The 13,115-nt window shown below is 45.9% G+C and overlaps 1 protein-coding gene across 7 annotated transcripts in view; it reads right to left on the bottom strand.

The window, feature by feature from the left end:
* LOC144159158 (uncharacterized) overlaps positions 1-13,115 on the bottom strand; it is a 35,841-nt gene that overhangs the window by 3,129 nt on the left and 19,597 nt on the right. For 4 of the 7 annotated variants that reach the window (XM_077690480.1, XM_077690477.1, XM_077690475.1 and 1 more), the window contains 5 exons: positions 11,225-11,416; positions 6,603-6,836; positions 5,479-5,670; positions 1,897-2,184; positions 828-1,019 (listed from right to left, as the gene is read on the bottom strand). In XM_077690480.1, the coding sequence (XP_077546606.1) occupies positions 828-1,019; positions 1,897-2,184; positions 5,479-5,670; positions 6,603-6,836; positions 11,225-11,416 (1,098 nt within the window). The remainder of the gene's footprint in view (positions 1-827; positions 1,020-1,896; positions 2,185-5,478; positions 5,671-6,602; positions 6,837-11,224; positions 11,417-13,115) is intronic. The other 3 variants (XM_077690476.1, XM_077690478.1, XM_077690479.1) reach the window with 3 other exon arrangements.

The raw sequence follows: 13,115 nt of genomic DNA on the forward strand, positions 1-13,115 counted from the left end.
TCAGCCATAGTAAAAAGAAGAAAAGGACAGAAGAAAAAAATGATGGCTATAATAAGATGGCATAGTTGTGTGAAAGGAAATGAGCTGTCCAAGCAAAAACAAAGGTGGTGCCACTGTGAGCACCACCTCATAACTGCACATAAAGTGAGTATGCTACGTTCCCAGCAACACTTGTTCTTCGAATTTTTTAGGATATGCTGTATATGGCAATAGTCTCGACCATCTGCGTGCACAGGAGGTGTGAAATGTGGTCACCCACAGCAACATCGAACTACAGAGGCACAAATGTAATGGAATGTGGCAAGGAGCCACACCAGTGGCCAACCCAGCACCAATGAATGTGAAATCACCTACCACAAAGACAACAGAGTGGCTCAGTGGAGACGGCAGGTATAGAGAACCACGAGGTGAAACTGAAGCTACTGTGATGGCTTGGAAGCAGCTACGTCAACAGGAGCTGTGGAACATCTGCGATTTAACTGTGCTGTGTGAACGCATGGTGTGCGACTAGTACCATGTGAAAAACAAATAGAACATGTCATGATTTCACCAGCACAACATGGTGACGCACACAGTACGCGTATACTGGTTCAATGATTCACCCTAATGCTTTGGCACTTACTAGGTCATAAGGACTGCTAGGTGTCCCGAAATGTCCTCGTTGGTGTGCGCACCTAACTGAATGCTCCATTCGAATACATGCATACAAGGAAATAATGTGCATCAGGGGACTTTTGATTTACGGGGTGCTACAGGATATGAACTGGAAACACTACACTCTCCCTTAGGTGAAGTTGTGACACAAAAGCAAGAGAAGCCGTCTTTACCATTTGTGCCGGGAGTCAACTCAACTTCTACTGTTGATCCCAAGAAAGTGGACGAGTCACTGATAAAACTCTCCTCCCCTGCTGGCCCGTCCTCCTCACGGCTTGGTTTCGTGCTCCACTTCTCTGGATTTTGGCGTGAAACAGTGTCTGGCAACAGTTGAGTGTTCTGCAAGGGCTGTTGGACGTCGGTACCTGCCAGGGCAGACATGCACATGCGTGCGAGTAAAAATTATAATTAGCAAGAAAATATTAAGAGGGATGCATGTACAGATTTTCTCACCAATCCCAGATGTAGTCAGGTGATTCCATAACAATAAGGAACCCATTTGTATGTTCATTAGAGCGAAAGCTTTCTTTGTGGGACTGGAGGTGTCCTATCTAAAAACTAATGCAATTCTTCATACACTGTTTGGCCGACCTAAAAGCTTTGAGCGAAACCGGGCTTTCATTGCATCAAAAAGGTTACACAATAAGTGCAGAAAGGCAAGTTCTAGATAAGAAAATACAACGGCCATCGCCGAAAGGGCACAAAACGACTCAACGATGTGACTTCATGTGTTGCATCATATCCTTTCTGTATGAGAATGAATGAGAGCAGGTAGTGCACTTGAATGGATACCCTTTGGGGGCAATTGAGAGTACTTGTAAAGTGCACTGACAGATCCCACGTTAGCACACACTGCACACAAGGGTTTTTCTCCCGTGTGCTCACGCGTGTGGGTCACTAAGAACCTCTTAGCAAATGACAGCGAGCAGTATTTGCACCTGTATGGTTTGTCCTTTGAGTGGGTGTGCATGTGCGTCTCTACCATTGACTTTTGAGTAAATACTTTTGAACAAATGCTGCACTTGAACGAGTCTCGTCCGGTGTGACTGTACATGTGAAGCCACAGTGCAGTCTTAGTTTTGAATGGTCGTGCTGAGCACATTTTGCACTTTTGAGTTATTCGACTAGCATGGATGGCAGTGTGGGCAGCTAAATTGTCCTTCCGAGACAACGGCTGTAAACGAACAGCGCATTTGAATGGGTTCTCATTTTTATGTGTACGGATGTGCTTTGTAACATCACCATTGGATATGGATGCGTAGGGGCACAAGTGGCGGCGGGAGAATAATTTCTTACCCCTCGTGCTGGTGCATTCTCCTCCACCTCCCCTCGTTCTGAGAGTTGTGGCCATGCTTGGAGAGGAATGCGTGTTAGTCAGCTGCACAGAGCTGTTTATGTCACTGCTGCAACTCGTTTCAGCAGGTTGTGCGGCTTCAGTGGTTGGACTTGCACAGCCCAGGTTAGGATTTCCTTGCAGATCAGCCTTTGGCCCCATTTGTAGCTTGCTGCTAGCAACTTCTCGCTGTGGAACTGAAATGACAAAAGTTTTGATCAGAAAAAAAAGAGTAACATTGATAAAAGACCACATTCACCGTTCCATTTAGGAGGCTCTCCCACAATTTTTACGAGACCATTATTTACTTCTTAACTGCATAATGCAGCCACACAATCAAAGCAGGGTGGTCATTGTGAGCACAAAGCAGACCAAATAAAGTGGTCATAAACATGTTAATAAGACACTGCAGTGAATCTGACAAACATCTGTTCTGCCTGCATTGCACAGACTGGCTCAAAAACAGACATTTGATCGCATCTTTGGGTGCCAAAGCAGCAATTATTTTTTAAATGTAGAAATAAGAAAATAAATCATGCACCTTCTAAAGCAGCCAGAACTACAGCAGTGACATAAAACTACCATAAGGTTCTGAGAGAAATCCCTCCAAGAAACATACCCACATACCAAGCCCACTTACCAATGAAACATACAATTTACAACAAGGCCCCAAAGATTGCCCACCCCTAAAATCGATGGCTTCAGAGCCAATCAGCGAACAAAATAAATACGAATACTAATCTATTCATGTGTTCATTCGGTCACTTATTTGCCTTTTCCACAATTGACCCCAAAGTTTACCCATTTCTGATTTTTTTGTCATATCTCGATGCGGCCACTTTTTTCGTAGTTTTTGGCACTTTACTTAAAGGGACCCAGAAAAGCTTTGTGAAGGTGGCAATTAAATGCATTCAGGTGGTAGAACACATAACGGGAGGTTTTTGAGCCAAGTGTGAGCCACATACGTTGCACGGATAATTTGTAAACAAGTTTTGAAGATCGCCTTTCTCAGCCGATGAGCACGCCACCGCAGCGAGCCGACCGCGGCTGACGCAATGCCGACCGCGGCTGACGGAACGGCGAGGCGCCCCCCTGATTCGGCCACGCGTCGGTCGCCCGCAACGTCACTGCCATTGGCTTCCGGTTGCTCTTTCTCCTTCCTGCGCGATCGCGAGGCAAAGGCGGGTCTGCAGCGATTGACGCATGCCTAGGCGCAGGAATGTAACTAGGGGAGAACGGAAGTTGAGTGTCGCGATGTCACATGGCTATTCCCAGTGTTTCCAGCTGCTTTGAAAGAAGCAGAGAGGGAGAAGGAATCGATCGGCATAGGGGAAAGGTGCACTTAATTGCTTCTGGCGTAGCTAATACTGAATGTAGATAAATAATTCCAACGGCATTGCATCGCTATATTGTTACTACGCGACAATAAAGGCCTTCTGTAACTTTTACGAAAGGATTTTCTGGGTCCCTTTAAGAGTTCCCCCAGCCCATATTTTTCTTTTCATATCTGCACAGTTTGGTTGGAAATTCTTTCGTAACTTTAGGGTAGGTACAAATTTCGTGCAATGTGGTACCAATGCCCAAGCTTTTATGTTCACACATGTCCAATTGCAGATGTGGCACCAGCCGTGGTAGCTAAGTGGCTAAAGTGTCATGCTGCTAAGCACTAGGGCGCGGGTTAGATCCGCAGAAGCGGTGGCCGCTTTTCAGGTGGAGGCAAAAAGCAAAAACGCCCATGTGTGCGTTGTGAGATTTCGGCGCACGTTAAAGATCCCCAGGCGTTCAAAATTAATCCAGAGCCTTTCATCACGGCGCGCCTCATCGCCTGCGTTGTGTCAGTGCGTTAAACCCTTCAATCAATCAAATCAATTGTGGCAATGGTATTTTTTCTTAAAGGTATGACTTGTTACATTTGCAACAAACATATGAGCCAGAAAGTAGTTGTGGTTTCTCTAGACATTGTCAACAGTCCCTGTTCTCTGCAACAATGTGCTTGGTGTCCGATGTTATCGTTCGTCACATATTCTCGATACTTCAGAAATCAGCATGGTGCGCTTCTTCCATGTTGTGTCCGGCACAATGAACCCCAAAAGCCTGTCAACAATGCTTACAGTGACCAAGCATAACCCGCACTCTAGTACAAGGATAATAATCTCTTCCATTAAATTTAAAGTGCACTTGGAATGCATGTGCTAAACAGGACAGCCAACTGTCATCATTTTATTACATGTCATGCCTGCCTGGTACAACAGACATTCAAGTGTCAAAGCATTACTATATCGTCGAAAACCCGACGTTTACGGCACACAGAATGTCCGACTGGTCAAGAAATAAAGAACAGGTCAATGAATGCTCTCAATTACACTACATTTGTCAGAGAATTTTCTATAAACCACATAAAATTAAGTTGAAAAGTGGGTAAATTTGGCTGTGAGGGATGGAACCAGGGTCCTCCGGAATACAAAATGGGACCAGAACCCTTGCGCCATCAGAGCTGAACGACTCCGGCTTACTATGGTAGACATGGTCTCTGACTCAAACTAGAAACGTATCAGAGAAATATAGTGGCCCAGAAGAGAAGATAAACTTCCACGTGGCAATTCCATGGGTTGATATTAGGTGACTAGCAAAGCACGTTTCCGCTTATAGCACTAACAAAGCCTCTCAGCCATAGTAAAAAAAGAAAAGGACAGAAGAAAAAAATGATGGCTAAAATAAGAGGGTGCAGTTGTGTGAAAGGAAATGAGCTGTCCAAGCAAAAACGAAGGTGGTGCCACTGTAAGCACCACCTCATAACTGCACATAAAGTGAGTATGCTACGTTCCCCGCAACACTTGTTCTTCGAATTTTTAGGATATGCTGTATACGGCAATATTCTCGACCATCTGCGTGCACAGCAGGTGTGAAATGTGGTCACCCACAGCAACATCGAACTACAGAGGCAGAAATGTAATGGAATGTGGCAAGGAGCCACACCAGTGGCCAACCCAGCACCAAGGAATGTGAAATCACCTACCACAAAGACAACAGAGTGGCTCAGTGGAGACGGCAGGTGTAGAGAACCACGAGGTGAAACTGAAGCTACTGTGATGAACTTTGAAGCAGCTACGTCAACAGGAGCTGTGGAACATCTGCGATTTTACTGTGCTCTGTGAACACATGGTGTGCGACTAGTACCATGTGCAAGGCAAATGGAAAACTTTATGACTTCGCCAGCACAACATGGTGACGCACACAATACCCGCATACTGGTTCAATGATTCAACCCTAATGCTTTGGCACTTACTACGTCATAAGAACTGCTAGGTGTCCCGAAATGTCGTCGTTGGTGTGCGCACCTTACTGAATGCTGTATTCGAATACATGCATACAGGGAAATAATGTGCATCAGGGGCATTTTGATTTACATGGTGCTACAAGATATCAACTGGAAACACTCTACTCTCCCTTAGGTGAAGTTGTGACACAAAAGCAAGAGAAGCCGTCTTTACCATTTGTGCTGGGAGTCAACTCAACTTCTACTGTTGATCCCAAGAAAGTGGACGAGTCACTGATAAAACTCTCCTCCCCTGCTGGCCCGTCCTCCTCACGGCTTGGTTTCGTGCTCCACTTCTCTGGATTTTGGCGTGAAACAGTGTCTGGCAACAGTTGAGTGTTCTGCAAGGGCTGTTGGACGTCGGTACCTGCCAGGGCAGACATGCACATGTGTGCGAGTAAAAATTATAATTAGCAAGAAAATATTAAGAGGGATGCATGTACAGATTTTCTCACCAATCCCAGATGTAGTCAGGTGATTCCATAACAATAAGGAACCCATTTGTATGTTCATTAGAGCGAAAGCTTTCTTTGTGGGACTGGAGGTGTCCTATCTAAAAACTAATGCAATTCTTCATATACTGTTTGGCCGACCTAAAAGCTTTGAGTGAAACCGGGCTTTCGTTGCATCAAAAAGGTTACACAATAAGTGCAGGAAGGCAAGTTCTAGATAAGAAAATACAATGGCCATCGCCGAAAGGGCACAAAACGACTCAACGATGTGACTTCATGTGTTGCATCATATCCTTTCTGTAGGAGAATGAATGAGAGCAGGTAGTGCACTTGAATGGATTCCCTTTGGGGGCAATTGAGAGTACTCGTAAAGTGCACTGACAGATCCCACGTTAGCACACACTGCAGACAAAGCGTTTTTCTCCCGTGTGCTCACGCGTGTGGGTCACTAAGAACCTCTTAGCAAATGACACCGAGCAGTATTTGCACCTGTATGGTTTGTCCTTTGAGTGGGTGTGCATGTGCGTCTCTACCATTGACTTTTGAGTAAATACTTTTGAACAAATGCTGCACTTGAACGAGTCTCGTCCGGTGTGACTGTACATGTGAAGCCACAGTGCAGTCTTAGTTTTGAATGGTCGTGCTGAGCACACTTTGCACTTGTGAGTTATTCGACTAGCATGGATGGCAGTGTGGGCAGCTAAATTGTCCTTCCGAGACAACGGCCGTAAACAAACAGCGCATTTGAATGGGTTCTCATTTTTATGTGTACGGATGTGCTTTGTAACATCACCACTGGATATGGATGCGTAGGGGCACAAGTGGCGGCGGGAGAATAATTTCTTACCCCTCGTGCTGGTGCCTTCTCCTCCACCTCCCCTCGTTCTGAGAGTTGTGGCCATGCTTGGAGAGGAATGCGTGTTAGTCAGCTGCACAGAGCTGTTTATGTCACTGCTGCAACTCGTTTCAGCAGGTTGTGCGGCTTCAGTGGTTGGACTTGCACAGCCCAGGTTAGGATTTCCTTGCAGATCAGCCTTTGGCCCCATTTGTAGCTTGCTGCTAGCAACTTCTCGCTGTGGAACTGAAATGACAAAAGTTTTGATCAGAAAAAAAAAAGAGTAACATTGATAAAAGACCACATTCACCGTTCCATTTAGGAGGCTCTCCCACAATTTTTACGAGACCATTATTTACTTCTTAACTGCATAATGCCGCCACTCAATCAAAGCAGGGTGGTCATTGTGAGCACAAAGCAGACCAAATAAAGTGGTCATAAACATGTTAAAAAGACACTGCAGTGAATCTGACAAACCTCTGTTCTGCCTGCATTGCACAGACTGGCTCAAAAACAGACATTTGATCGCATCTTTGGGTGCCAAAGCAGCAATTATTTTTTAAATGTAGAAATAAGAAAATAAATCATGCACCTTCTAAAGCAGCCAGAACTACAGCAGTGACATAAAACTACCATAAGGTTCCGAGAGAAATCCCTCCAAGAAACATACCCACATACCAAGCCCACTTACCAATGAAACATAGAATTTACAACAAGGCCCCAAAGATGCCCACCCCTAAAATCGATGGCTTCAGAGCCATTCAGCGAACAAAATAAATACAAATACTAATCTATTCATGTGTTCATTCGGTCACTTATTTGCCTTTTCCACAATTGACCCCAAAGTTTACCCATTTCTGATTTTTTCGTCATATCTCGGTGCGGCCACTTTTTTCGTAGTTTTTGGCACTTTACTTAAAGGAGCCATGAAGAGAAAATGCAAGTTGGTTTTATTCGAAAGATTTCGTGTTTTATAGTGCCCCTAGCGCTTGTCCGGATACAAACGGTGCTTTATTCACTGAGAAATTAAACAATTTAGGTTAAAATTTTGATTTTCCCGCTCAGCCGTGCGTTTCCGTGGCCCCAAGTGACATCACTGAAACAGACCGCTCTGCAGCCTAGAGTACCTTCATTCACGCATCCGCCGTACAGGGTAGAGACACGTATACGCTGGCGCCGTCATTTTCAGTTGCTCGCTCGCCGCCTAAGCAAGTCATTGTGTCAAAACCGCGCTAAAATTATCGCCGCAACGCGGTTTACTGAAGAAGTGTGAATCATATTGTCTGTTTCGCGTTGCTAGGTCTCGTGGGAAACGAAAAGAATAACGCGTTGAGCCCGTTGGCCCAATTGCGGCGGCACGGGACCTTTCAAAGGTTGTCTCCACTCTGTACAGCGGTGTTGGTTTGTTCCCGCGTTTCTTTACGTTCCGTAACCTAGATGGCGCCACCATACCGTGGCAAGCGTTTGGTTTGTTTTTGCACGCATTTAAACCTGGCTTGTTTTTGTTCTGGGAGATAATATTCGTTCCCTGAAACAGTGCTCGCTCGACAAATGGGGTCACGTAAGACACCGTTGCTTGCGTCAATCGGCCAGTGTCGTCTGAGACAACCCCAAGCCCCGTAGTGCTGTGCAGCGAAACCAAACATGCTGTGCGCAGTACGAACAGCAAGACGCATCAGTACTTCTATGTTTACATGTGCTTTCGTAACTTCCACTATTTGTCCCATCATTCTTATTGCTTTGTAAAGAATGTGCCCTAAATTTAAGCGCAAATCGCTCGTTCGTCTAGTTTGTAAGTTCTACCTAATTTGCGTCTGCTTCTGCCAGCCTCCGCCAATCGCAGAGCTTAGCCCATGTGACGACATAGGTTCTGTTGCGGGAAATGAGCTGGTGGGTCGCATGACCATTCCCGTTTTTCCTAATTATGTAGCTTATTTGAGCGAAGTTTACGTTAAAAGTGGTGTCAGTATGATTCTAACGAGACAATCTTTTGAATGAACCAAACTTGTGTTTTCTCTTCATGGCTCCTTTAAAGGGACCCAGAAAAGCTTTGTGAAGGTGGCAATCAAATGCATTCAGGTGGTAGAACACATAACTGGAGAGTTTTGAGCGAAGTGTGAGCCACATACGTTGCACGGATAATTTGTAAACAAGTTTTGAAGATCGCCTTTCTCAGCCGATGAGCGCGCCACCGCAGCGAGCCGACCGCGGCTGACGGAACGACGAGGCGCCCCCCTGATTCGGCCACGCGTCGGTCGCCCGCAACGTCACTGCCATTGGCTTCCGGTTGCTCTTTCTCCTTCCTGCGCGATCGCGAGGCAAAGGCGGGTCTGCAGCGATTGACGCATGCCTAGGCGCAGGAATGTAACTAGGGCAGAACGGAAGTTGAGTGTCGCGATGTCACATGGCAATTCCCAGTGTTTCCAGCTGCTTTAAAAGAAGCAGAGAGGGAGAAGGAATCGATCGGCAAGGGGGAAAGGTGCACTCAATTGCTTCTGGCGCAGCTAATACTGAATGTAGATAAATAATTCCAACGGCATTGCATCGCTATATTGTTACTACGCGACAATAAAGGCCTTCTGTAACTTTTACAAAAGGATTTTCTGGGTCCCTTTAAGAGTTCCCCCAGCCCATATTTTTCTTTTCATATCTGCACAGTTTGGTTGGAAATTCTTTCGAAACTTTACGGTAGGTACAAATTTCGTGCAATGTGGTACCAATGCCCAAGCTTTTATGTTCACACATGTCCAATTGCAGATGTGGCACCAGCCGTGGTAGCTAAGTGGCTAAAGTGTCATGCTGCTAAGCACTAGGGCGCGGGTTAGATCCGCAGAAGCGGTGGTCGCTTTTCGGATGGAGGCAAAAAGCAAAAACGCTCATGTGTGCGTTGCGAGATTTCGGCGCACGTTAAAGATCCCCAGGTGTTCAAAATTAATCCAGAGCCTTTCACCACGGCGCGCCTCATCGCCTGCGTTGTGTCAGTGCGTTAAACCCTTCAATCAATCAAATCAATTGTGGCAATGGTATTTTTTCTTAAAGGTATGACTTGTTACATTTGCAACAAACATATGAGCCAGAATGTAGTTGTGGTTTCTCTAGACATTGTCAACAGTCCCTGTTCTCTGCAACAATGTGCTTGGTGTCCGATGTTATCGTTCGTCGCATATTCTTGATACTTCAGAAATCAGCATGGTGCGCTTCTTCCATGTTGTGTGCGGCAGAATGAACCCCAATAGCCTGTCAACAATGCTTACAGTGACCAAGCATAACCCGCACTCTAGTACAAGGATAATAATCTCTTCCATTAAATTTAAAGTGCACTTGGAATGCATGTGCTAAACAGGACAGCCAACTGTCATAATTTTATTACGTGTCATGCCTGCATGGTACAACAGACATTCAAGTGTCAAAGCATTACTATATCGTCGAAAACCCGACGTTTACGGCACACAGAATGTCCGACTGGTCAAGAAATAAAGAACAGGTCAATGAATGCTCTCAATTACACTACATTTGTCAGAGAATTTTCTATAAACCACATAAAATTAAGTTGAAAAGTGGGTAAATTTGGCTGTGAGGGATGGAACCAGGGTCCTCCGAAATACAAAATGGGACCAGAACCCTTGCGCCATGAGAGCTGAACGACTCCGGCTGACTATGGTAGACATGGTCTCTGACTCAAACTAGAAACGTATCAGAGAAATATAGTGGCCCAGAAGAGAAGATAAACTTCCACGTGGCAATTCCATGGGTTGATATTAGGTGACTAGCAAAGCACGTTTCCGCTTATAGCACTAACAAAGCCTCTCAGCCATAGTAAAAAAAGAAAAGGACAGAAGAAAAAAATGATGGCTAAAATAAGAGGGTGCAGCTGTGTGAAAGGAAATGAGCTGTCCAAGCAAAAACGAAGGTGGTGCCACTGTAAGCACCACCTCATAACTGCACATAAAGTGAGTATGCTACGTTCCCCGCAACACTTGTTCTTCAAATTTTTAGGATATGCTGTATACGGCAATATTCTCGACCATCTGCGTGCACAGCAGGTGTGAAATGTGGTCACCCACAGCAACATCGAACTACAGAGGCAGAAATGTAATGGAATGTGGCAAGGAGCCACACCAGTGGCCAACGCAGCACCAAGGAATGTGAAATCACCTACCACAAAGACAACAGAGTGGCTCAGTGGAGACGGCAGGTGTAGAGAACCACGAGGTGAAACTGAAGCTACTGTGATGAACTTTGAAGCAGCTACGTCAACAGGAGCTGTGGAACATCTGCGATTTTACTGTGCTCTGTGAACACATGGTGTGCGACTAGTACCATGTGCAAGGCAAATGGAAAACTTTATGACTTCGCCAGCACAACATGGTGACGCACACAATACCCGCATACTGGTTCAATGATTCAACCCTAATGCTTTGGCACTTACTACGTCATAAGAACTGCTAGGTGTCCCGAAATGTCGTCGTTGGTGTGCGCACCTTACTGAATGCTGTATTCGAATACATGCATACAGGGAAATAATGTGCATCAGGGGCATTTTGATTTACATGGTGCTACAAGATATCAACTGGAAACACTCTACTCTCCCTTAGGTGAAGTTGTGACACAAAAGCAAGAGAAGCCGTCTTTACCATTTGTGCTGGGAGTCAACTCAACTTCTACTGTTGATCCCAAGAAAGTGGACGAGTCACTGATAAAACTCTCCTCCCCTGCTGGTCCGTCCTCCTCACGGCTTGGTTTCGTGCTCCACTTCTCTGGATTTTGGCGTGAAACAGTGTCTGGCAACAGTTGAGTGTTCTGCAAGGGCTGTTGGACGTCGGTACCTGCCAGGGCAGACATGCACATGCGTGCGAGTGAAAATTATAATTAGCAAGAAAATATAAAGAGGGATGCATGTACAGATTTTCTCACCAATCCCAGATGTAGTCAGGTGATTCCATAACAATAAGGAACCCATTTGTATGTTCATTAGAGCGAAAGCTTTCTTTGTGGGACTGGAGGTGTCCTATCTAAAAACTAATGCAATTCTTTATATACTGTTTGGCCGACCTAAAAGCTTTGAGTGAAACCGGGCTTTCGTTGCATCAAAAAGGTTACACAATAAGTGCAGAAAGGCAAGTTCTAGATAAGAAAATACAATGGCCATCGCCGAAAAGGCACAAAACGACTCAACGATGTGACTTCATGTGTTGCATCATATCCTTTCTGTAGGAGAATGAATGAGAGCAGGTAGTGCACTTGAATGGATTCCCTTTGGGGGCAATTGAGAGTACTTGTAAAGTGCACTGACAGATCCAACGTTAGCACACACTGCAGACAAAGGTTTTTTCTCCCGTGTGCTCACGCGTGTGGGTCACTAAGAACCTCTTAGCAAATTACAGCGAGCAGTATTTGCACCTGCATGGTTTGTCCTTTGAGTGGGTGTGCATGTGCGTCTCTACCATTGACTTTTGAGTAAATACTTTTGAACAAATGCTGCACTTGAACGAGTCTCGTCCGGTGTGACTGTACATGTGAAGCCACAGTGCAGTCTTAGTTTTGAATGGTCGTGCTGAGCACATTTTGCACTTGTGAGTTATTCGACTAGCATGGATGGCAGTGTGGGCAGCTAAATTGTCCTTCCGAGACAATGGCCGTAAACAAACAGCGCATTTAAATGGCTTCTCATTTTTATGTGTACGGATGTGCTTTGTAACAGCACCATTGGATATGGATGCGTAGGGGCACAAGTGGCGGTGGGAGAAGCGGTGGCCGCTTTTCTGATGGAGGTGAAAGCAAAAACGCCCATTTGTACAAGGTTTCGGCGCACGTTAAAGGGACACTGAAGTGAATTTGTCAAGCTCCCGTTTTTGCTTGCACTGTGTAGACTGGCTCAAATTAGCACACTTTTCATCGTTTATCCGGTTGACAAATCGGTAATTATTTTACAAAGCGCGAAAGAAGAAAAACTACCATGCGCGGTTTGCGGCGGCTGCACCAACTAAGGCTGTGACGTTGAGAGGAGGGGCGCCGTGATTGGACGATGCCCAAGGTTAGCAATCACACAAGTTTCGGTTTCGGTTCTGTAAAACATAACCAATGGCTTTGTTGGATGGGCATTCTCAATATCTCAGTAATCATCGTACCGCGCTTGTGCCATGTTGTCGGCAGAAGAGAACGACAAGGACGGAGGCTCTGAATGCGCTTACTGGCATTCCCCCGATATGCGATACCTTGGCGGCCCTGCGCGTGCAGTTTTTCGCTTTCCACCTCCGCAGGGACATCTCATTCGGTAACGTACACATTCGCGCGGATGACGTCGACAAGCCGTTTGACCCGTGGCGCCTGCACCCAGCGGATAGAGTGGTATGCCCCTTCAGTCGGCTGTCTATTCAGGAAGCGTTGCAGGTTGCGCGCCGCCCCGGATTGCACGTATATACCGACGGTGCCTTCTCCGACCCATCAGCTGGAGCGGCTTTTGTGGCACTCTCCCATGAGGGTCGTCTGATTGTAGCTAGGCGTTTCCGCATCTTATCGGCGGGC

Source organism: Haemaphysalis longicornis, unplaced genomic scaffold, assembly GCF_048455015.1.
Source record: "Haemaphysalis longicornis isolate Haplotype H1 unplaced genomic scaffold, Haemaphysalis longicornis Haplotype H1 scaffold_10, whole genome shotgun sequence".
Taxonomy (NCBI): Eukaryota; Metazoa; Arthropoda; class Arachnida; order Ixodida; family Ixodidae; genus Haemaphysalis; species Haemaphysalis longicornis.